Here is a 24,735-nt window from a genome sequence, read left to right as displayed (position 1 = left end):
AGAGAGCCCAGAACATGGACTTGATAAAATCAGTTTAGGGAGGTTTGAAAGAATTAATGAATGAAACGAGAAAATCAATGAATGAAATACAATAAGGATTTTAAAAGGTGGATCATGGAATGGAGAAAATGTTGAATTGAAGGACAGAAACAAAAGAGCTGGAAGATGTGCGGAAAGAAATGACAGGTATCAGGAAAAAATTTGGACTTTAGAAAAACACTATGGGAATGAATAAATAATTTAAGGAAATCGGAACAAATCAACAAATCAAAAAAATCTAATGCAACGCAAAGAAAAATAAGACAAGTTCCGAATCCTACAACAACAGGCTTTAGTGATTGAGAGAAGAAGCGTCCGAAGTTATTTTGGGGTCAGGTCTCTTATCAGCCTATGACTTCAACTTACTAGTGATTTGTTCTATTTGTGTCATGATTTTTGGAGCAGCATAATTGAAAATAATAAATAAATTGGAAATAAAATACAATCAATTGAAAAGTGAAGAGAAGTGAAGAATACCCTTTACTTACTTATTGCTTATGGGAAGATGTTATTATGAGTTTGTACTGATGGTGGGAGAGGTGAATGGGTGGAGTGGGTGGCATGTTTTTCCGAATGTCCGAAAACTCACTTCCCACTATTGTGTTTAATTGACAAACTCAATTCATTTTGGGGGTGGAACCTTTTTTCAAAAGTCACTTTGAAACTATTTTCGAAATTAAACCACAGAAACCAACTCCCAACCCAGTACATAAATGCAGTCTTGATCATCTGCTCCACTGTCTTCTCTGGCGAGCATTAAACCTGCAAAGGTAACTTTGTTGGATCATGTTGACTTGAAGCTTGTGTTGCACTTTTGTTTTAAATCATAGGTGTTTAGTATATTGATCAGTTAATGATAAAAATGTGCCTTTTTAAATCTTTTCTACTACAGATGGCATTTGCTCTTCGCTTCTTGTTCCTCCTTTGTGCGATCAGTGGACTGGTGACCAGAGCCGTAAGTAGAAGTCTCCTAGGCGGACCAAAATGAACATCTTACATATTTTTTTTCTGACACAATGTGTGTTTCTTCTTCACAGTGGTCCTACAAAAAGATTGGGAAAAAAGGTGGGTTTTTCGGTAAAACATTGACTGTGCAAATTGCAGGTAATACCTGTCCCAAAGGCTGGACGCAGTTGGACTGCAACTGTTACCTCTACCAACCCGAAGAGAGGAACTTTGCAGACGCAGAGGTACGAAAAAAATAATTGCGCTTTTTGAACAGTGCGATCCTCTTAAACAAGGCAGACCAACCGTCATTCAAGGTATCTAATTAAAATAAAACCATGTTTTATCCAGAGCATCTGCAACATTCTTGGTGGGAATTTGGTCTCCATCCACAGTGCTCTGGAAAATGCATTTGTTCTCGAGCTTATTCGAGAAGGTGGTAACGATGACAAAGCCTGGATTGGTTTTCATGATGCAATTGAGGTAAAAAAAAATCTACATAATTAAACGTTCTTATTGGATCTTTTTGTATGATTGTATGTGGAATGTAACTCCCAAGGTATCAAAGTGAAACCATTTTAAAATTGCAAAAAAGGAGCTTTCATATGAAAATGTCAAATTGGCTGTCAATTAGGCCTGGCTGTTATTGATTTTAACATATTTTTTAAAAATTCATGATGACAAAAGAGACAGCAAATTTAAATCTTGACATTGTCTACACTTCTTCTCCTAGAATGATGATTTTTTGTGGACCGATGGCTCAAAGCAAGATTTCCTTAACTTCGATCCTAATTCTCATCCATCAGAGCCTAATGACACTGGTGACTGTGTCGCCATTAATGCACATGGTAAAAAAACAAACAGTTAATGAACTTTGGTCAGAAAAAAACCATCGATCTAAGATTGCAGAATTTATTTTTTTTAACTTTTTTTCCAGATGGTTTTTGGCAAGATGAGGCCTGCACAGATGAGGAATCCTATGTCTGCATAAAAGACATCATTACAACTTTCCACTGAAGCTTTCTGTATCATCTTGCCTTTGACAAATGCTGGTCATGACTCAATTAAATTAATTAATTCGGATTCTTTGAATGTTCGAGCTTTTTTGCAACTCTGACTTTTTGGAATACCTGGTTACAATAAAGATTTTCGACTTCATTTAGTATTTTTTTTTTGTTATCAGCAGCAAGGGAGTAATATAAATAGATGTGTCTCCCTAAAATAAAAATATTTAAATCATACAACTCCAATGTGTGTGGTCCTATATGGCCAACTATTATAATTGCCAATGAGACCCCCTCCAATCATTGAAATCGTCCATTCTGCGAGTAGACACGTGTCTCAAATAGAGTTGCTGTTGTAACCTACAAGATGCTGGAGATGCCCATTGTATTTCACAAATTGCATTTTAAATACAGTGGAACCTCGGTTGTCGACCATAATCCGTTCCAGAACCCTGTTCGAAAACCGATTTGTTCAATCGCAAATAACGTTTTTCCCATAAAAGTAATGTAAATCGTTTTAATCCGTTCCACCACCCTGAATGTTTACCATGAACGTAAACATGAAGCTAACCCAGGCTAATCGTACGTTTGCGTTCGCGTAATCTTCCGTACGAAAGATTACGCTAAAATGAACGTGTAAAAATAAAAAAAAGGATAAAAAAAGAATTATGAATAGGATTTCTTACCTTTGTGGTGGACGGTGGGGAGAGAAAAATCATCAAAAGTTTTTCAACCTCTTCCAAAACTTGCGGCAGTTGCTTGCTTATAGCACTAACTTCCTTAGCCGTATCACCCGATTTCACAGCCTCCTTATTCTTTACTATCGTACTGATAATAGATTTAGCCATGCTGTATTCCCAAGATCGGAAACTCTTACACCTCTTCCATATTTAGCTATAATGTATTTCTTAAAGGCAATAGTTGGACGAACAACTTATTTTTTCACCTGTAGCAACGTTGCTGCTTGCAACGACCTTCTTCGGAGGCATAATTAGGGGCTAAAACACCCGTACGCCGCTCAACATCGCACCCTAGCGTACGCACTCACGCATTACCGGCGTTCGAACTCCGATTTTTTGAAGGAACAGCAAAGCAAGAATTTTTCTAAATTTTTGGTCGAACACCGATTTGTCCGAACTGGGAGGCGTTCGAAAATCGAGGTTCCACTGTAAAGGGAAGGATATGTCGATCGATCATTTCTAGGTTTTATTTAGGCCGCAGTTTATTAGGTGAAAAAACAACTTTAAGTGATGAATTATTACACACTATCCCTTTAATTTAAAACAACTTCAATTACTAATATACTGTATACAATTACTCGAAAATTGAATGGACTTGACTGCAATTGCTTCCAACAGCTTATTGTATTTATTTTGAGCCACGTGTCTTGGATCTTCATGATGCAGTTGTTTTTTATTCTTTCATCTAAATTGCTTCTTCTTTTATGTTGCTATGCCAGTGTTTTACTTTTGAATGCCTTTAGACCAAAGCATGCAGTTCCTGAAAACTCCAACAAAAGTTTTTTTGTTTTTTTTAAGAATATGATCAACTCAGATGTCACAAAACATACACACAGTCTGGAAGAACAAGTTTTCAATCTTGGTTAAGATGATTCTCTTACTTTTTAAGGTAAAATAAACAAATGGATTAATGATAAAATTTTGCAGGATTCTCACTTTTATATATCAATAGGTAATATATAATATTCTTCTAATGTCCCATAAGAAAGCACGCTTCTCACACTTGCTACGGAATGGTCCCATTTTTCACTGCGCAAGATCTTTAAATTTTTGTTTGTTTTTTGTTGTTGCTATTTATTAAACTTTCCAACATCCTTACATATCAAGTGACAACTGAAAAACGCACAAAGTAAAGGGAGCCCACAAAATGGATTTGATAAAATCAGCTTTGGAAGGTTTGAAAGAATTTTGAATGAAATGAAAAAAGGATTTTAAAAGATGGATTATGGAATGGAGAAAATGCTCAATTGAATGACAGAAACAAAAGAGCTCGAAAGAAAAACAAGTCAGGAAAAAATAATGGGACTTAAGAAAAACACTATGAGAATAAACAAAAAATGCTGCCTTACTTACAAACGAGACGCTCGTTCGTATGTTGAATTTGTCCCCAAGTTGCTCCAGTGCTATATTTTGTATGGAATGTATGTTTAAGGTTTATATAAGTATGTTTAAGGCTTATATATGTAACTTGTCGTATTGTTTTGAAACTGAAAAACAAACGTTTAATAAAATATTATGCTCTATAACGTTACAAAGGAGGCTGAATGATAAAGCATCATACTGAAACACAAAGCTACACATTAGGCATTGACATTGTGTGTGGTCTGTGAAGCCCTTTGAGACTCTTTGTGATTCTCACAAATAAACACGACTTGACGATAAAGATAAATAAAGTTAAATTTAACTTACTTTTGGAGGAGTTAGGCGACTTCCTCCTCTGTGGTAAAAAGTGAAAAAAAAAGCGATCCAACCGTTTTCTCAAACGCATCAAGCTTTCCTATTGCACTTTCATTTCAAAAGAAGCAGCTCGCCTCTTCTTTACACTTTACACCAACCTAATTGAATGGATGCACGAGATATTAAACAATAAAAACATAAAAGTTATTAGTGTGCTAGAGATACAGTGCAGGGTGTATACTCACAAACTAGAAAGTAGAAGCCAGATTTCTCCTTCGCGGTGGAGGCTGGGTGACCTCTCACAGCGCCATGTGGCGAAAAAAGAAGCACTACAGCACTGTCCTCTACTCGGAAAAATCTTACAGCAATGTTAGGGTATTTTGTGACATCCCGAAAAAAAATATTTGTATCTACCATTTTGCGTGAGTCGAATGTTTGTAAGTAGGGCAGCGCCTGAACATAATTTACGGAAATCGAAACACCTCGACACATCAAAAAAATCAAATACAATGCAAAGAATAAAAAGACAAGATTCAAATCCCACAACAACAGGCTTTAGTGATTAAGACAAGAAGTGTCCAGAGTTATTTTGGGGATGGGTCTCTTATCAGCCTTTTGTTTTCGACTTCGTATGCTTTTTTGTTTTTGCTTAAGTAAAGAATGTCAAGTCAAGTCATGTTTTTTGTATAGCTCTTAATCACAAGGAGTTTCAAAAGGGCTGCACAGACCACAGATTACTGCAGACTTTTATTACAATATCCCCTGATCTAAAACCTCAACATGAGGAAAATTAAGAAACCTTGAGAAGGGTATTCCCCCTTGCTTTTTACATACGTATTGCATATGCGAATATGTTACCATTTGTTTGTACTGATTGTGGGAGGGTTCATAGGGTGGAGTGGGTGGCATGTTTTTTCAAAAGTTCAAAAACTAACTTCCCACTATTGTGTTCAATTGACATAATTAATTATTTGGGGAGTGGAAACTTTTTTCAAATGTCACTTCAAAACTATTTTTCAAATTAAACCACCGAAACCAACTCCCAACCCAGTGCACAGATGCAGTCATGATCAGGTGCTTCACTGTCTTTGGCGGCAAGCATTACACCTGTAAAGGTGTCTTTGTTTAATCATGTTAACTTAAAGCTTGTGTTGCACTTTTGTTTTAATAGTAGCTGTTTGGTATACTGATCAGTCACTGATAAAAATGTGTTTTTTAAATGTTTTCTACAACAGATGGCATTTGGTCTTCGCTTCTTGTTCTTCCTTTGCTTATTCTAGAAGGTGGTGACGATGACATAGCTTGGATTGGATTCCATGGCGCAGTTGAGGTGGATCATCGATATAATCAAGCATTCTGATTGAATCCCGATACATGATTGATTCCTAAAAAACGGATGAAAAATCAAATGTAACGTTAATGTACAACGTTTTGGAATTGCAAAAATTGGTCCTGACGAAACGTATGTAGTCCGATAATCTAGGAGGGAAGGAAAAGGAGTCTTTCGAAAAAAAAAAAAAAGGGAAAGGTCTGAGGGGTAAGGATGTGTATTTCGGGTCCGTGGCCAAACATAAAAAGGTAGTAGAATGAAGCAGTTAAGGTTGTGATGGGCTTGTTTGCCCAACAATTTAACAAATGATCAATTATATTTTCCCACTCCTATTGCTGTGGTGCAGCTGTTATGCTCAGTTTGGGTCTGTTCTGTGACGTGGTTCTTAAAGTGCATCAAAAACAAGCCAGTTTTGGGTTGGGTTTTTTTTTTAAATTGTCATCTTTCACCCTGATATTTAACATCTTTATCTATTTTGAAACAAGCGTGATCATCTTTGCCTAAAACGTCTTCTCCTTCTGCACCCTAATACAGCTTTGTTATCAAATAAGCTGCAGAAAATGCTAGCCTGAAAAATAAGGTGTTCTGGAAGTCGTTTTTCATGAGGTATTTTGACTTTATTGATGAAATCCCTTGTCAATTTAGTCGGCGGCTGCATCCCTTTGCAACCTTGCGACTTAATATTGATGCATATATAAGGCGCACTGTATTATAAGGCGCATGGTCAGCTTTTGAAAAAATAAAGGCTTTTAGGTGCGCCTTATAGTGCGGAAAATACGGTACTTTTTTTGAATGATATATGGAATATATGTTTTTTTGCTCTATTCAGTTGTTTCTTGTTGGCAGGAGATGAGTTAAACAAAAAAATCTCCTTAAAAAATATTAGATTACCATTATAAATACTTTGCCATTGAGTACCAAAAAGCTCAAGTGTGTAATCCTATTTGTCCGACAAATAAAAGTGACAACTAGACCCCCTACAAACATTGAAACTGTTCATTCTGCTTATCTCAAATAGTGTAGCAGTTGTCACCAACAAGATGCTATATAGGCGTGCTGTATTCCACAAATTGTATTGAGAATAAGAGGAATGGTCAACTGTTAATTCCTGGGTTGAATAAAGTCCTTCTCGGCAGAAGTTGTGCCTGTAACAAGTTGACTGATGAGTAGTCATCATTCAAGGCATGTTTTCAGTTATCCCATTATGCCTTGATAACCATTTTGGTCGGGTATACATCCTGTTTGGCCCTTTCCCATTTTTCACAAGATGTTTCAAAATGCGGGCAGGGGTTGACCATGGTGTGATCGGTATTTTTCTACTTCCCTTTATTGTTAGTTACTTTAGTGACAGTTCCAAGGATGTGCTTTTCAAAATATATTCAAGGGAAAACATCTGTGAGGTTGGACGTGAACATGTAAATGTTATGCACTATTTGTATGGTGCAGCAAATCGAGAGTGTGTAAGCATGATGTTGTTCCCTAAGGGGCCGGTCACACAGCCGTTTGCGGCTGAATCACGGCTGAAATTTTGCGTTTTTTTTTTGCCCGTGGTTGCCCGCGATGGAAAATGCGCAAAATTGGCCAACCCGCTGTTCATCGGTGGTATGTCCGCAAAACAGACGCCGGCGACTCATCGCGTCATTTCCGCGTCATTTTCTCGTGTGGACCACGGGTATGAAAGCTCCCGAGCCGGTGTTGTGCCCAAATCCGACTCCTACGCAACACAACCCACCGCCCCACCCCCTCGCATGAACGCGCATTCTGTTTTAAAATAATCAGATAATAAAATATAAATAGAAGAAAATGTGTACACTAACTGTCAGAGCAGTGAACCCTATATATTATCTGGGCTTGGACAATCTTCATAGTTTGCAAATGAACACTGAGCCAAGAAACTCCATATCAATTTTGTCGCTAGGCTTCAAACCACTCGGAGGTCTCCTTTTCCATTTCTGGGTCCAAGACGTTTTTTTTCTACAGGCATGCAAATAAAAGACCAAAATTCAGCACACTTTTACAGTATATTTTGTGCCTACATTTGGCACATAGATGTCCAGTCAGTTTCTTGTTCTTGTATAAGTCACAACCCCTTCCACACACGCTGCCTACCATTACCTACTGATAACATAACACCAGATTTGTGCATATAAGCGGACTCCCTGATTTATTAATTTCATTTTATAGTTATAAATTAGACTTGAATGCAAGTACATAAATTATTCAGTTGTACTTCGTATGTACATAAAAACACGCCCACCCTTCAAAAGGCGATGCTGGAAGATTGAGCGTTGTATGATACAACGTGAATTATGCTGGAGTGTTTAGCAGTGAGAGGGCAGAGTAATACAGTATGTCAAAAAAGTGAGAACACCCCTCACATTCCTGCAGAAAGTTCATCCTTATGTTTGATTGAAAAACACTACCCACTTCGCGAAGATAGATGACTTGTATGGGCTCCAGCACCCCCGCAACCCTATTGAAGATAAGCAGTGCAGATAATGGATGGATGGATGAACAAATAAAAAAATGTTTTGACACAATGAAAGGTAGTCTGTGTAAAGCTTGTATAGCAGTATAAATTTATTTTTCACCTCGAAAAACTCCAAATATAGCCATTAGTAGCTAAACCCCGAGTAACAAACAAAAGTACACCCTTAGGTAAAAGTCCCTAAAGTTAAATATTTTGTGTGGCCAATATAATTTTGCAAAACGTGGGTCAATCCTCCTGGCCATTGATTTCACCAGAGCTTTACAAATTGCCACTGGAATGCCCTTCTACCCCTCCATGACAACATGACAGAGCTGAGGGTTATTCGGGATTTTGTGCTTCTCCACATTCCGCTTGAGGATGCCCCAAAGTTTTTCTATTGGGTTTAGATCTGGAGACATGCTTGGCAAGTCCATCCCCATTACCATGTATCCCCTTTAGATAAGCCTTGGTCATCTTAAAGTATTTGATTCCATTATGAGGCTGGAACACTGCCCTGCGAACCAGTTTATGGAGGGAGAGAATCATTTCATGCTTCAGTATTTCACAGTACATGTTTTACTCAATGAAAATGTAATGTCCCCAACTCCAGTTGCACTAATGCTATCAATGATCTGCATTTAATAAGTAACAAAATAACACAGTAACGCAATGTAGTAAGAACAGTAAAGTAGCAAAAGTTGACAAATAACATGTTACAGTACTCGTTACCAAGAAAAGTAATAGTGTTCCGGGAACATGTTTCCATGTAAAGTGTTAGTCCCAACACTGCCGCTAGTGTCTTCTCCCTATCACACATAAACATTACATCAATGGATAATAAAGCAAAATTATGTCAGATAATAGTAGTCAAAAAAGGTGATAAGTTAGAATGAGAACAAGAGCTAATATTTACAAGCTAAGGCTGACAAGTAGTGTGGCGGTTCTAGTTGTATTAAAAGTCCATGGATAAAGATCTTTGCTGTGTCATCTCATAGCGCCCTCTCCGATTGGTGACTCTGCGCATGTACATGTCATAACCTGCAGGGTCGCCCGCCTCCAACACCTCATCATCGTGGTCTTCCTCAACACGATGGTGCCTGTCCGCCAAACTGTACTGCGCACGGAGACCCACAGCGGCTTTGACATTCGGCCAGCTTTTCTTGCGCAGGTTGCTGGCAGAGTCTCTGAGAGAAAGTGGCGCCCTCTGCAGGTCGCCTCGAACTGAGGCGATCTCTAATGAGCCGCGGGACGACCCGAGAGCGCATTTGATGGAGTTGAGCGAGGCCTGAGAGCCGCAGTGGTGCTCGTGAACGCAACGTGAGCCTGAAGAAGATGATCTCCTCAAGGCCTGCGGGGACTGAATGTCCTCCGGGAGGTCTCCTAGTTCTCCTGAAGGCTTCTATCAGAAGAATTCCACTCAGAACAATTTTGAATTAAACAGTTCTCATGCAAAGGTCCTATGATGTCAGGAGGATTATTTACTATCATTTCTTTATTTGTATTTATCTCGAAATAATCACCAACGGAAAATAATGATCTGCCATGCCATGTCAGATAATTTTGCTCATTTTTCTGGTTATGGGAAACTGGTTTAAACACGAAAATAAGGAAATTCATATTGATTTTTTTTTAAATAATTTGCCTTCCCGTTCTTTTTTTTTTTTTTTTTAATAAACGATAACTTAAGAATCATGAAAAATACTCAATCCAAGAAACAATATTATATGGGCAGGGGGTGGGGGCAGTATTGTGTTATTCTGATATTGATAGTTAGAGTTTAACTACAAATGTGAGTAATAACTATTCGCTTTATTCCGCAGTGCAATAAAAACAAAATCTAGTTCTACAAAGTATAAAAAAAGAATACAAACTGCGAAGACTCGAAGCAACTATTTATCTTTTCATTTTTCCAAGCATTTCACAGGGTTTTTAGATTTTGTGGGTACCAGTAGAGATACCGGAAAATCAATCATATGAGTTCCCCTATGTGAGATTCATGTTATGTAAAACGAATGAATACAAGTTTCTTGACCTATGAGTATCAAAAAAAATGCTCGTTTGTATGATAGAAACTTATATTTGCTCATTATTGAAACATATCGTTTTGTTTTTAAAATGAATTAGAAGTTTCTTTACGAACTACAAACAGGATCTAAATAATACATAATGTCCCTTTAAACTTGAAAAACTCGCCTTTTCTCTCAGGGTTAAGAGTTCATAGTGTGGTGGCTCAAACGGTGAGTGGTAGTCCCCACGCTGGAACAAGTTACTCTTGCGTATTAAAACCTACATTACAAAACACACATATTTAGTACCTTGAACAGTATAACAACTTTTGGTAAGATGAAGCCAGGTCATGTACGGTAATCACCTTTTTACGCGGCTGCTTGATCTGAACAAAAATGGAGATTACCAAGAGCAGCATGACCACACCAGTGGAGACGCAGATCACCGTGCTGTGAGTCCTCGTCATGTGCTGGAAGATTCCTTTCTGCTTTTTTTCTGAGATTAAAAAAAAAAAAAGACTACACTGCATAACCCTCATTGAACATTTACACAATAGGTAAGCAGCAGGACGAAGAACCTCAGGTATTCCCCACCTTGGCCATTAGGCAAATACAGTAAACACTTTGCAGTTTTTCATCCGGCATTGTGTTCTGCATTCTGATTGGCCAAACAGTCGCTTTCCCCCTTTTCTGCCTGTGTCTGTATGTGTCTGCCTGTGCAATATAAGTTTCACACATACTTAAAACAGCTTTTTTCAATTTCAAGGTTCCCTAAAAGCCATCATGTCAACAAAACGTTTTGGGCCCACAAAAGCAGCGAAAAGAGGAGGTTGCTTTCTATCGCCAACCAAGTTGGACTACTCTACATGCTAAAGGAAGGTAAAACTATTTTATTGTTTCCCATTAACATCCCCATGATGGCGAAAAAATATCATCAGAAGTAGAGTGGATAGTTTTAAAACGTTCAGAATGACTCTTTAATTATTTTTTAATACAGCCTGCTAAACAAAAAAACGCCAAAATACAATGATAATATATTGTCACACTAATAACATGTGTGAATTACTATTTTTTTGAGTTTTGAGATTTTGGCCAAAATCAGGTTCCTATTAAAAGCTGCTTTATCTTTATGAGAGTGCCCAAGTCGGGCAACCAATAATACTTTAGATAATCAATCAAAAAAAAAAAAAAACAGATGAACTGAATGTTCAAAGTAGTCAAACGCCTTATCCCAAAATAAAGATCCAAAATATAACCTTTGCAGTTGCTTTCATCCCAGGGAAAGACGCAGTTTTGTACTCCATTGCACACCAAAGAAGTGTTGATGCACATGTTACTGTGACAGAAGAATGTGCTGCTTACACAAGGAGCTGTAACACACAAGACACACACATAGACATTAACAGAGTATCGTTAAAGAATAACTTAATAATATAGATTAGTCTATTGCTTGAATTTGAAGTCACATTTTTTTCCAAATAAAACTAGTATTAGTAAATTGTGTGACATCACGAAAAACATTTAGTTCCCAATGTCAAAGTCAAGGCCTGCAGGCCGGGTGTGGCCTTCGAGTAGGTTTTCTACAATTCGACATTTAGCTACAGGTTGCTTTGTTTGCCAACAGGTTACTGTTACGCACCACACAAAAATAACACAACATGACAACTTGGCTGCTTTCTGTAACTACGACGCATTCTCTCTCACTTACACTCCATCATTACCTTTCGCCCCACCCCCTCTCTCATTTCAGCCGTTTGTACGCCTAACTCGGATTTCCAGATGCATTCAGGTCAGTTCAAGTCAAGTCATGTTTATTTGTATAGCCCTTAATCACAAGATGTCTAAAGGGACTGCGCAGGTCACAATTACACCATCCTTTGATCTTAAACCATCATGCGGACAAGGGAAAACTCAAAACCTCAGCACAAGGAAAATAAGAAATAAGAAGTTTCAAAGGGCTTTACAGACTACAGACTATTATTACACCATCCCCTGATCTAAAACCTACATGAGCAAGGGAAAACTCAACATCTCAGGACAAGGAATTTAAGAAACCTTGAGAAGGGGGCGCACATGAGGTAAATTTCCTCTTCTAGGATTCCCAGGCTGCAATGGATGTTGCAAGGGCATCAACAAACAATACACCGACATTATCAACATGAATTATCTGTCCTTGATAGAATATAAGAATATAATATGTTTTTTGAGCTTAGATTTAAACAGTTCCACTGAGTTTGCAGATCAACTCTCAGAGGGCAGAGCATTCCACAGCTCCGGGGCCCGGACAGAGAACGCTCTTGAACCTGTGGATTTCCTCTTGGCTCTTAGGATTACTAGTAGACCAGCATTTTCCGATTCAAGGCTCCAAACAGGAATATAGGGGGAAATCAAATCTGAAAGATATGAGGGGGCAAGTCCGTGCATAATTTTGTATAATACCAACAGAACCTTAAAATCACATATTCAACTAAAGTGACACAACAAAGGTTGCTGACTAGTTAAAATGTTATATTTTGGGATTTATGTTGTGTAATCCGTATTTGACTGTTGGGCAAAGTTTATTATTATTTTTCAGGGTATTGAGTTTTGTATAGCAGAAAGGGTAAGAGAAGTACCAGTATATCACCACTAGATGACAAAGTCTCACAGGTCAGAGAAGGGTGCTTGGGCCAAGTCTCACAGGACCTCGCGTGATTTAGTGAGACCTGCTCAATAAATGAACATTAATGCCAACAATTAAATTGTGTTGTGTGAGACTGCCATTTATCATATATTTTGCAGATGAGGTAAAACAAAAAAACAAAAAATATATGAAACAAATGTGTAAATGTGTGCCATCTGTAGCTAGCCCATCCACCTGGCTCCCGTTACACTAACAGGGAGCCAATGCAGGTCAACCGAAATCAGGGTAATGTAAACAAACTTGTCTTAGTTAAAAACCTCAATGCAGTATCTTGGACCTGCTGCAGGCTTTTGGTCATATAACAACAATTACCACAATATATTTATCAATACAATATGATCAAATGAGCAGCCTTTTTCCCCACCCAACAGAACAATAGTGTCCTGGTTGTGAGTCGCAGGTCAACGGACTGCTCGCAAAACGAGCAAATTAGAAGTGTGCAGCTCGTCAGACACAGACAGAGAAAAACAGATGTATTTAAAAGATATAATGCCAAAGAGACAGATGGAAATGAACATGATAGCTACAGATGGGTAAACCTAGATATGGGTCTGGAGCGAGTTCCGTAAATTCATTTTCTGTATTTTTTAAATCAGAAGACTGGAGTTCATTCATATATTTGTAAATGTTAATACTCAGATGCCATAAGATGTCAGCTCACGGTCAGCAAAAGACGTGAAAAGCATCCGGAAGCGACTGAGTCGGCTGCTCTCATCCGCCCACATCCTCACAACGCCTACGCCCGTGTCCAGCATGACGTCGTTGGCCACCGTGCTGCAAAATTTGGCCTGCAACCAAAACAGCAACACGTTTTCTCCTAATAAAAAGGCAGAACAATCCAGTGTGGACTTTTGGGTAACAAAGCCTATTTGTAGGTTTGTGAAAAACATTTCCATACAGCTAAGTATTAAATATTCACATTAGTCATTGTGTCATTTAGCAATACCGAACATACCTTATTGCTAATGCCGTCTATAGAGGGAAAACATACATATCCAGTCAAACAAGTTTCCAGTAAGCTGATTTACAGAAAATCTTAGCTCATGAACTGTACATTTTAGCCAAAATTATGTTCCCCCTTTTTTTCAAAGCACTTTACCCTAGACACCAGAATTAAAACTGTAACAATGGGACAAACCAAAAGGGTTCATCCGGAACTTTGGACACCAGGTTCAACTTTACTGGATAATTTGGACATCAAGTCATTGTAGTGGTGAAGTCTGGAAAATTATCATGCAGAATTACATTGGGATCAACACATGTGTACACGGATTAAGAAAAAGTCTGTCAATGACCTTAAGGTCTTCTATTGCATTGCTTCCGTCATAAACAGCCACAAAGTTCTTCTTGCACTCGTTGGAGTTTTCCATCTGGTACTCCAGGAATCTCAAATAAATCTACAGCACATGGAAACAACATGGAGAAACATTATAAATTATTATTGTCCAATTGTAAAGATCACTGTAACCACCAAAAGGACCATGCAAACTACGGATGTGCCCATCAGGGTTTATTACTTGTGAATCAAGTCATTTCATTTTAAAACAATACTGAAATGTAAAACCATTGATAGAATCTACTCAAATAATGTTTCTCTCTCTTTTTTAAATTAGTTCCGTGCGGCAGAATCACAGTTGGTATCTTAACTCGGAAGGAAGCAAAAGGGCCCTGTTGAAAAGCGATTGTAAAATATTAGCTGAAAAGCTAATTGTAAACAATAGGCAACATTACTTTTTTCGTTGACTTATTACACATTTTCCGTACTTCGTTCCATCATTGGTAAGTAAGTGTGTTTTATGTATTATTAGTGTAATTCTGAAATGGTGAATGGTTAATTAGTGCTTGTTTTTGAGGTTTAAAATTGTCAGGTATATGTCAAGCTGCAGTTCTATTGTAAATAGCTTGCGTCCAAAGAAAATACGCACATGGTTTTATTTTGAAACAGAATATATCGCTAATAAGGAAGGCCTGGTCTGATTGAGTGATTTCTTCAGTTTCCTCAAAATTTACATTTGGAGTCTGAGAAGAAAAGAGATTTTGCAGGGTGCACCGATTGAAGTGAAGGCTTTTCTAGTGGTACACAATGTCATGATGGACATTGCTCCACAACCGTTGCTCAAACGAACATAAAGAGAGGTTTGTGCCTCCCAAAAGTTAGGAAAAATAACCCGATATCATCAGAGAACATATGATAATGATCGATTCAGCAAGCATGTGATTGTACCTGATTTCTAATCACGTGGTTGGATTGGGACATCCCTAGTACAAACCATAAACAGTCAGGGGTTGCACCTTGTTATTAGTCGGGGCACGAATAGTCCAGATGCAGTCCACGGCCTGGTCGGGGTTGACCTTGTACTCCTCCTCCACTTGGCTGGATCGGATCAATCCATCAGCCCCAGACAGCTCAAACTGACAATCTAAAAGATGAAGAAGAGGATGATCACTGAGTCGGTGCATTCTGTTTCTATTGAAGAATGAATTACTGGCATACTACCTGGGATGGGATTTAGGAGTCCCCCTACATGCAGATGGAACTCTGGGTCTTTAAAATGAAACAAAATATTTCAGGTTGATGTAATCATTTTAAATTGTGATGAATGAGGTAATCGTCGGGAGGTAGATGTATGTACGAAAGAAGCGAGGCAGAGTAAAATGGGGCCTTGAACCGGACACTATAACCCAGTTACTTTTGACACTTTGTCATCACTGGAAGCAGGGTGAGGTAGAAATGTCCTGGACAATCTTAGTAAGTACTGTTGTAATATTGAAATATGTTACTTTATGCAATTTAATCATAATTGTATAATTTCTTCATTTTTCACTCCTTTATTTACCCATCCAACCCTCTCATCTCATCATCCATTTTCTGGAGCGCTTATCCTCACTAGAGTTATAGGGGTGCTGGAGGCTATTCCAGCTTTTTTCAGCCAGTGGGCAGGGGATACCTTAAACTGGTTGCCAGCCAGTCAGCCGCAGGGCAAACAAAGATATACAACCATTCACCCACTCACTCATACCTTGAGACAATTAGGAATCGCCAATTGACCTGCCATGCCTTTGGAACGTGGGAGGAAACCAAATGCGCGGAGAAAACACACGCAGGCACAGGGAGAACATGCAAACTGCACACGGAGGCTGAAAGCTGCAATTGCACTTAGACTTCTGACACGCTAACCACTTCTGCCGTGCTTGCACTTTTTCACTTACTTAGTCGTAATTAAGTAAGTTAAGTTGTTTTTCATTTTGTAGCCAGAAGGGGCCCTGAGAGACATTGTTAGGTCTATCACCAAACGTTGTTAAGTGGAATACACAAGGAAAGACATGCGACATAAATTTCAGCTCATGAGGAGGTTTGATCATATTGAGTAAAGTCCAGCTCTCATCCGATAAAACAAAATACAATTGATTTTCTCAAGCAAAAGTTGAAGGGCTTGAGTAAGATGACGAGGCTATTGTCAGTAGAACAGTGCTTAACTCAACAGTGGGATGGCTTTAATGTTAAATTTTTAACTGTAATAGATTTTCAATCAGCTTGTGGTCTTTTTGCATAAGAAGGATAGTAAACTGCCTCAGTCTTCGCATTTGCAAATTCCTAATGCCATAGCCTGTTGCTCATTTATGCCCGGAACATTCTGTTAAAAAAAAAAAAAAAAAAACATTAAAATAAACTGCTCATATTTAGCGGTTGTTTTGACTCCCGTCTCATCAAGCTGATATAAAAAGGAACAGAGAAGGTAAATCTGTTCCTCAGCAGTACCAAGTACCAATGGAGGTTTATCAAATTGTCCGATGACCAGAAGCGATAGAGAGGGTCCTCAGTTCCAAATAACAGTGGTTAAGGATTGATACATTTGGAATGACTCAAATACATTGTCCTAAATAATTACATTAAATAGCACTGACAAATGAAATGATAAGATTGGTGACAAAAGTTAGGCACCTGCTGTGAAGCTGTAGTGGACCTGGAAACCGATGCCCTCCAGTTCTTCGTCGCTAAAGAAGCGGATCCACATAAAGCGTCCGCTGGAATGGACAAGACCGGGGCAGGTAGCGCCACAGAATCGGTTTATGAGCGGCGAAAAACTGAAGGGGCCATCGCGCACTTCGATGTGGTCGAAGCGACACTGGAAGGACGCTTCGATGTAGAAGGACTTGTTGAACTGCAGCTCGATTCTCTGTCGGGGAAGCGCTGGGCACAGAGAGAGCCACACGAGTGAACGAAGGATTTAACCTCCTCTCAATTTCACTTGTTTTCGACTCTTTCTCAGAAACCATGTACAGTTATGCCTCGCTGTATTGCAATTTACTTCTCATAGTTTCACTACTTTCCGGATTTTCATTTTGCATTGTGTTCTGGATTCTGATTGCCTAAACAGTCGCCCCCACCACATATGTAAAACAGCTTGACGAACCTACATTATGTACCTGAAAATCTTTTCCAGTTTTGAGTTTCTCTGAAAGCCATTGTGTCAACAAAACACTCTAAATCAACAAAAGCACCTCTATCAAGGCCCAAAAGGCAGAGGAAGAAGTTATCTATTGCCGACTCAGTTGGACTTATTGACATGCTAAAGCTGGGATCGGGAACTTTTTTTTACCCAAAGAGCCATTAGAGCAAAAATATCTGGATTTTATTTTGAGAGGGCCACACTGACAAAATTCAACAAAACCGCCAAACGCGCTTTCAAGACAAAAGCCAATTTTTTAGCACATTTGATTTCACTGTGTGACGTTTCATCTTTTGATCAAATTTATGAAAGAGTAATAATGTCAGAACCTGTGTCCCAAATGAATATAAATATACCACTTAAAATGTCTCCCTCCTGCAGATTATTAGGAATGTTGAAGCTCAATTTGACTGTCATTTTTGTCTTAAATGAAGGTTGCAAAAACATAGTGCGAGCAAAGTTATTTTGTAAAAATGTCACAAAATACTGCAAAGAAGCATACCAATTCATTTACCTACAGTGCAGTGGGGGCAGGTTGAGGAGGAGTGCGCCTGCCCTGTGTATAGCTCCGCCCATTCCCACTGCTTACCCGATCAAATTGCTTTAGGTGCTTTGCTTGAGCTTCTGGGTAACTAAAGTTTTTTATGTGGCTTTTCATCATAAAATGTCTCAACAATGAACATAAATTGTCATGAGCTCTCTCTCTACCGGTAACCAGCTCTGTCACTGCACCCTGATCTGTTCCACCTGTCTGTTCTCGTTTACCACCAGCTATTCTGAATTCCCTGCCAAACAAGTTCTGCATTTAAAGTCCTGCCTTACAGTCTACCTTGGTCGGATCATCTCTAAAGCCTACACCCGGAACCTGTTTGACTGCGCTCACCAACCTTGTTGCTTGGTTTCCTCTTTGTTCCATCTTTCAAGCCATCTTCCTTATAGGTAGTCCCAAATCTCCACTTCAAGATTTCTCTTCACTACAAAGACCCTCTCTCGGACAATCATGAAAGCTCTATTTAGGTGAGGCTCTTGTTATTTAAAGTAAATACAAATTTTTGACCTATCAGTATTTTAAAACATGCATGTTTGTATTATAGTTCGTATATTTTTGCTTATTATTCAAATCAATATTGTATACACTCTTTGATGTTAAATGGCCAATACATTTTTTTCCGTTTCAGATTTGATTTTGGAGAAATAATGCTGGGAACTAGACTTACTTTCATATGTATAAATAATTATGGAAATGTGAAAATAAAGCTGAAGAGTTCCACAGACAGATGCCCCAAGATGTCTTTAAACTTTAGCTTTATTTTTTCTTTTCCAGAATGTTTGCAGAACATTTTTCGGACAAGCTTAATCCCATTAAACCATTTATACTAAAAAGAAAAACAAAAAACAAATATGAAGTTGAAAAATAAGTATTTTGGTTATTTAAAGTCAAAGTGTCTATACGTTTTTGGACACCCTGGATAGTTACTTTAATTAAATGATTGCATTCGTTGTTATCATATCTAATGTAATGCATACGTACCTTCTAGCACATAGAGGCACTCTTTGTTGGGAGGGTAGGTGTTGGGATAGTTTGGGGAACTAAAGCTTCCCCCGTCTGTGTTTCGTATCCAGTTCCCACAGTGGCGAGAACGTGGTGTCTTCTGAGTGGGTTTGAAGCCTTTGGATATGGTACCAGTATCTGCACAATAAAACAGAACAACTGAGATTGTAATCTAACGTTTCAAGCTCCACATAATCAAAGTTTATATTTATTTCAGATACATATAGCAGTTGTGACCTCAAAGGATTCCTTAACGATATTATAAGGGTTTCCTGCTTCTCCTGCCCAGTGATCACTAAATCGCTGGTGTTTGTTTTCCTGCCCCTGACTTCTCCGCTTCCGCAATAAAGCTTGGTGAGATACGTTACGCGTTTGGGTTTACCGTCTGTTCTGGCTCTGACAGAAACAGTACTGGGGTCCATGGTTACCAGTTACAGGAGAAACTTCCTAATTTGGCTCAAATACAGCACTTTCATCATCTGGTCATTGTTATTTTTCTGTGTAAAGCAGGGGTCGGGAACCTATGGCTCGCGAGCCATATATGGCTCTTTCTATGAATATCTATGGCTCAGAGACAAATTTGATTGCATGCAAAATTTCTCCATCCTATTCGAAACTTGAGTTGTTCGTCCTATTCAGGTACACGCAAAGCCAATCCAGAGCTAAATCTTATGGCGTTACTTCGCAGTATATATAGGGCACGTTTTTCACTACAATTTACAGTCAAGGTGTCACACAAAAAAGGGGGGAAAAAACTCGTTTTGGCTGTACAACGCTAAAGAATCCTTTATATAAAAGTTCACTATATAATCTGTGTTCAGTGTTCAGATACCTTATGATGAATCCACAGAACACACTGTAAATACGCCAAAACACCGGAAGAGAACTTAGTCTTTTGATTGGGTGAGTAGGAGGGATGGGTGGAGCCATGCAAAAAGCGCAAGCACTCCCTCCCATCTCTCGCCCTACGCCATCTGCGCCAAAAGTGAGCTCATCAGGCTCCCTATTTGCAGAATGTTGTGACGTTTTTACACAATAACAACTTGCATCTGGTTTTGAAACCAATATGTATGAAAAAAAGGGTCAAAAGGAGTTTAACCGATCTTGAGTAATTGCAAGAAAGAGACAATTTTAAAGTGGTATGTTTGTTGATTTTGGGACAGGGGCTCTGGCATTATTCTCTTTTCATAATTTTTATCAAATCATCCAAAATAAATGTGCTGAAGACTAAGCTTTTGTCTGGGGTGCGGGTTTAGCAATTTTGTAAATTTGTCTCTTAATATATGGTGTAGCTCTTTCCCAAAATAAAATTAATATTTTTTGCTTTTATGGCTCTTTGAGTCAAAAAGGTTCCCGACCCCTGGTGTAAAGTGTCATCCCGCCTTTAAAAGATGAGCTGGACGTTGAGGTGGCATTGACGGAGAGGGGCCCCTAAGATTTCTGGTACGCGTTTTTGTTTTGAAATTTTGAGTATCACTTCATACACTTTGCATTACAAATGCCATTTAAATGTTGAATTGACTTTTTTGCTATCTGAAATGACAATTTCCAATACAAATCTGAAATAAATTTAAAATTTAGAAAATATGTTGAAAATAAATGAATAAAGTGTAAGTAAAACGTCCAAGGCTATGTATTAATAAAATAATGTTCTCACCGTACATAATTATGTCGATTGGAGGGGCATTCTCAAGTAAAGAACATTACATTTTTCACTTTTTTGGTTTTCTAACAAATATAGCGACTTCAAACACCACCCCCTGATACTGTGAGTATCAGATATTTAAGACCACGCCCAAATAGGCATGAACCGTCCCTGGTTCATATAAAGAGAGGAGCTGATCAAATTCGTTTACTGATTGTAGTGAAGAATCCAAATGATTTTCAAAATTAAAGCTAGAAAAATCCTAACACTTTTGTGATGCTTAATAGTTGGAGCACAAACAGAACTTTTTGCTGCTCTTGGGGTTTTAGTATAAGTTACAGTGTCACCTTTGATGGCTTTCTGTTTTTTTTGTAGATGTTGACTTGGATGAGGGGGTCTTCATGTTACCACTCGTAAAAAATAGAAGAACAGCTGGAAGTTTCTCTCCAACTTTACAAGAAATTGTCATTTGACATTATAACCAATGCCAAAAGAGGGTATCTCAAAATCTGTATGACTATCAAAAGTGAGACACCCATTACACCACAAATCACAAAGTTGCACAGTAAAAAAGATAAAAATCATTCACTGTCGTCTCTCCCGAGTACCGATTAGCTCTGCTACTACTGTTTATTCTGCTATAACGTGAGAAAAATAGTTCCCATTTCATCCATGTAACTTTTGCACTATTGTTACGTTGAGCTTACGACTTAGTCCAGTCCCTATGCACTTACTTTTAAATGTTTTTTTTAAATTTAAAAACACAAAAGACCATGATCAGATGCCTCTCTTTTAAGAACGAAAGCGAATGTCAGTTGTACCTGCAGTTTTCTGGGCCCGGGCAAATCCCTCCTCAATGAAAAGGAGAAGCATCCAGACTGCAAAAGAAGGCCACAGGCAGCATGTGAGGACAAACAGGGTGTAAAAATAAAGCCAGACAGTACTCATCTGGATTTGTGAGCCTCCACATGTCACTGTGTCTTTGCCTCTGAACGTATATGACAGACCGAGATCCGGAGGGAAGGATAAACTCACAATACACATGCATTTGCTGGCTCATGTCTCCTCTGTTTATTTTACCTCCATTTGTGTTCTGCAAGCTGTTATCCTCAATAAAGGTCGCGGGTAAACTGGAGCATTTCCCAACCGACATTAGATGAGATAATCATTGCGACAAATGCAATGTATGAACCGAGGATTACGAAGATGGTTCTTGCAGACAGTAGCCAATACTGTAACGCATTATTAATAAAATCTTACAACTCAACTGTCATTACAATATGCTAATTTATAAACTCACATCATGAATTACAATGCCCTCTATTCTTTGATGTCTCCCTTCGCTCACAAAGCATGATATACTCCTCAATCCTCTTGTAGCACTACACAATCGGGAATGGTGGGCCTGTGTATTTATACATACAAAAAACAACTGAATACAGTGACAGTGGCGCCGTCTCAAGCACGGAGAGAACAAGTAATTTCTCCCTACTTATATAAGGATATTCTCCCTACCGTATTTATTCACATCCAATACGTGTCTACAACTATGAGATAGAATCAAGGGGCAGTTTACATGCGCATATTTGGTTGTGTGTCACCAGTAAAGAATGGTAGGCAGTGCATGGGGAGAGGGCGTGGCTTAAACAGGGAGAATTAAATCAATGGGGAAAACGTGAGCACAGAATTTACAGGAAATAATGCTGAGTTTTGGTGTTTTTATTTGTAAAAAAAAATTCACAATGCACCCTTCCTGGAGAAAATGAGTAAACGTCTTGGACAGTCGGCAGAAATGGAATATAAATTATTAGAGTGGTTTGAAGATAAAAGACAAAATGGATATGGAGTGTTTCAGCTGTTAGTTTGCAAGCTCTCAATATTGCATAAGCCAAGAAACATCAAGGGTTCACCACTTCCACAGGTTGGTGTACAAGTTTTCTTCCATTTCTTTTTTTATCTGGCTATTTTTAAACAGTATATAGTTACTTTTAGAGTAGAATGCTTCCTAGGGTGTCAGTAACCTCGGGGTAATTACTTTTTAAATGAAGTAACTAGTAACAGTAACTAATTTATTTTTTCAGTAACATGCCCAACACTGGTGGACACCAGGTAGCTCCCAAAGAGTAGCCTGTGGGCCATTTCTGAAAATATATATATAATAGGAAAAATATTTGTGTTCACCTGTCTCAGACTGTGAGACATAGCCAACGGCAACTCCATTCATCCACTTTGTTTCCCTAAATGTGCAGTTGAAAATTTGAAAGGGAAATATAATAGATACATATTTGTAAAATGATCCAATTTATTTTAAGAATTAAGTAATGAAATAAGTTTAATTGTTTAAGGATTTATTTCATTAATAATTTCGTTACATATTTCTTTTAGTACATAACACAGTTTAAGGGGTCAGCTTATTTGCGATGTAGGCTTACTCAAGTATATACGGTATTAATTGTCTGCCCACAAGGTAGTAGGGGGAAATGTATGCGATAAAAAAAGAACTGGTGGGGAAAAATTGTTCCGCTGGCAGATCGTTTTTACGCTGATTTTAATTATTTTCTAATTTGTTTTATTATTTTTTCCTAGAAAAACAAAATAAGAATATAAATACATAGGGAAAAAAATGGGCAGCACAGCGGCGCAGTGGTTAGCGCATGTGTGGCACAGTTCATGTCATGGGAACCTCCTGCGTGGGTTCAAATCCAGCTCCAGACTTCCTGTGCGGAGTTTGTATGTTCTCCCCGTGCTTGCGTGGGTTTCCTCCGGGCACTCCGGTTTCCTCCCACATTCCAAAAAACATGCATTTCAGGTGAATTGGCCAGTCCAAATTGTCCCTAGGTGTGAATGAGCGAGTGAGTTGTCTGTCCCCGTGTGCCCTGCGATTGGCTGGCAACCAGTTCAGGGTGTCCCCTGCCCACTGCCCGATGATTGCTGGTGTGGGCTCCAGCACCCCCAGCGACCCTAATGAGGATAAGCGGTATGGCAGATGAGATGAGATGAGATGAGAAAAAAAAAAAAAACGATGAAAACATAGTAAAATCTAAAACAGCAAATTAATAATCAAAATAAATAACATGTATGTGATCCAGCTGATTGATGATAAAAGTTCAAATAGTGAAATAACATAATACTAAAAACTGTACAAATTTAAGGTGTGTAGTATACGACCAGTTTTATTTTAACAAAAATTGCATAAAATGAACATTTTACTTTAATATGCATTAATTTGTCTAAGGTTGCTTATAGTTGTAATTAAGCACATTTATGCTAAGCTAAAAAAACAATGGTCAGAAAGCAAAACGTTTAAGTAATATTTTTCCATCATAATGTGTTTAAACTTGTTTTTGTAACACTTGCAAGATAAAAAAAATACTTGAAAAAAACCCTTAATTTTCTGACATGTCAAATAGCCGATATTCTCTATGAAATTAACAATCACAATACAAAAAACATTGTATTATTTTTCCATTTTAATGTGATTTAACTTGTTTTTATATTGCCTGCAAAATAAAATAAAAACGTAAAAACTAATCTTTGACATGGCAAATGGCTGATATTTTCTCTGATTTTAAATATTATTTAGAATTTTTAATAATATACAATTCTTGAAATAAACAAAACTGTCTGGCAGGATTTGCCAACTTGTTTGCAGTGTTTGAAAAATGAGCTACTCAATTACCAAAATGCTCTTTTATTTAAATACCACAAAAAGTAGCAAAAATATAAATTATTTTACCTACCTACATTCATCCTTTCGGCTGGAGGTTTTGGCAGCTTTTGCGGGAAAACAAAAGTGATAATCAAAATGTTTCCGCCCAAATCATCGATTCATGAGTGATGAAGATATCTTTATTTTTTCCTAATAATAATCCCTGACGCCCGGAGACGTGCTCCCTGCTGGGGGGGGTATTGAAGCTAACGCAAGTCGAAATATCAAATCGGCACATCAGCAAAGAGATGAAGAGCAAAAAGGAGAGAAAGAGGAGGAGGGTGCCACAAAAAGGCTTTAAGACGGAGCCCAAACAGAGCTTTAGGAGAGAGAAATGGTCACGCATGTGCAGCCCAACCATTACTCGACATGTGCATGAGGGTTGTCAACAAAACAGGAAGTGGCCTTTTATCAAGATGTGGAAATAAATGCATTGTTTTTACCCTTGCAGTGGATGGACCTTTGATGAAATCTCATTTTAGCC

At 38.3% G+C, this 24,735-nt stretch overlaps 2 protein-coding genes across 2 annotated transcripts; one reads left to right on the top strand and one right to left on the bottom strand.

The window, feature by feature from the left end:
• The first annotated feature begins 931 nt into the window (after nucleotides 1-931).
• LOC148362445 (galactose-specific lectin nattectin-like) lies at nucleotides 932-2,052 on the top strand. The gene is made up of 5 exons (XM_088339276.1): nucleotides 932-994; nucleotides 1,077-1,229; nucleotides 1,336-1,467; nucleotides 1,718-1,832; nucleotides 1,922-2,052. The coding sequence occupies exons 1-5, from the start codon at nucleotides 932-934 to the stop codon at nucleotides 1,999-2,001; spliced, it is 543 nt and encodes a 180-aa protein (XP_088195402.1). The 3' UTR covers nucleotides 2,002-2,052.
• A 6,239-nt stretch (nucleotides 2,053-8,291) lies between these two features.
• neto2b (neuropilin (NRP) and tolloid (TLL)-like 2b) lies at nucleotides 8,292-24,507 on the bottom strand. The gene is made up of 12 exons (XM_088339872.1): nucleotides 24,283-24,507; nucleotides 21,364-21,420; nucleotides 18,877-19,035; nucleotides 16,838-17,086; nucleotides 15,392-15,439; nucleotides 15,187-15,314; nucleotides 14,190-14,291; nucleotides 13,556-13,682; nucleotides 11,468-11,581; nucleotides 10,577-10,707; nucleotides 10,399-10,491; nucleotides 8,292-9,604 (listed from the first exon to the last, which is right to left on the bottom strand). The coding sequence occupies exons 1-12, from the start codon at nucleotides 24,290-24,292 to the stop codon at nucleotides 9,158-9,160; spliced, it is 1,665 nt and encodes a 554-aa protein (XP_088195998.1). The 5' UTR covers nucleotides 24,293-24,507; the 3' UTR covers nucleotides 8,292-9,157.
• Nucleotides 24,508-24,735: the final 228 nt, after the last annotated feature.

This window comes from Urocampus carinirostris, chromosome 7 (genome assembly GCF_059441175.1).
Source record: "Urocampus carinirostris isolate Australia breed hairy pipefish chromosome 7, RoL_Ucar_1.0, whole genome shotgun sequence".
Taxonomy (NCBI): Eukaryota; Metazoa; Chordata; class Actinopteri; order Syngnathiformes; family Syngnathidae; genus Urocampus; species Urocampus carinirostris.
This window is presented reverse-complemented; position numbering and strand designations above follow the sequence as displayed.

Coding starts and splice junctions, on each gene's coding strand:
- LOC148362445 (XM_088339276.1), top strand. CDS start 932: ATGGCATTTGCTCTTCGCTTCTTGTTCCTCCTTTGTGCGATCAGTGGA. Junction 995..1,076: donor GTGGACTGGTGACCAGAGCC/GTAAGTAGAAGT, acceptor TCTTCTTCACAG/TGGTCCTACAAAAAGATTGG. Junction 1,230..1,335: donor GGAACTTTGCAGACGCAGAG/GTACGAAAAAAA, acceptor TGTTTTATCCAG/AGCATCTGCAACATTCTTGG.
- neto2b (XM_088339872.1), bottom strand. Junction 15,440..16,837: donor CCACTACAGCTTCACAGCAG/GTGCCTAACTTT, acceptor TTCATTTTAAAG/ACCCAGAGTTCCATCTGCAT. Junction 14,292..15,186: donor GTGCCCCGACTAATAACAAG/GTGCAACCCCTG, acceptor CATGTGCTGTAG/ATTTATTTGAGATTCCTGGA.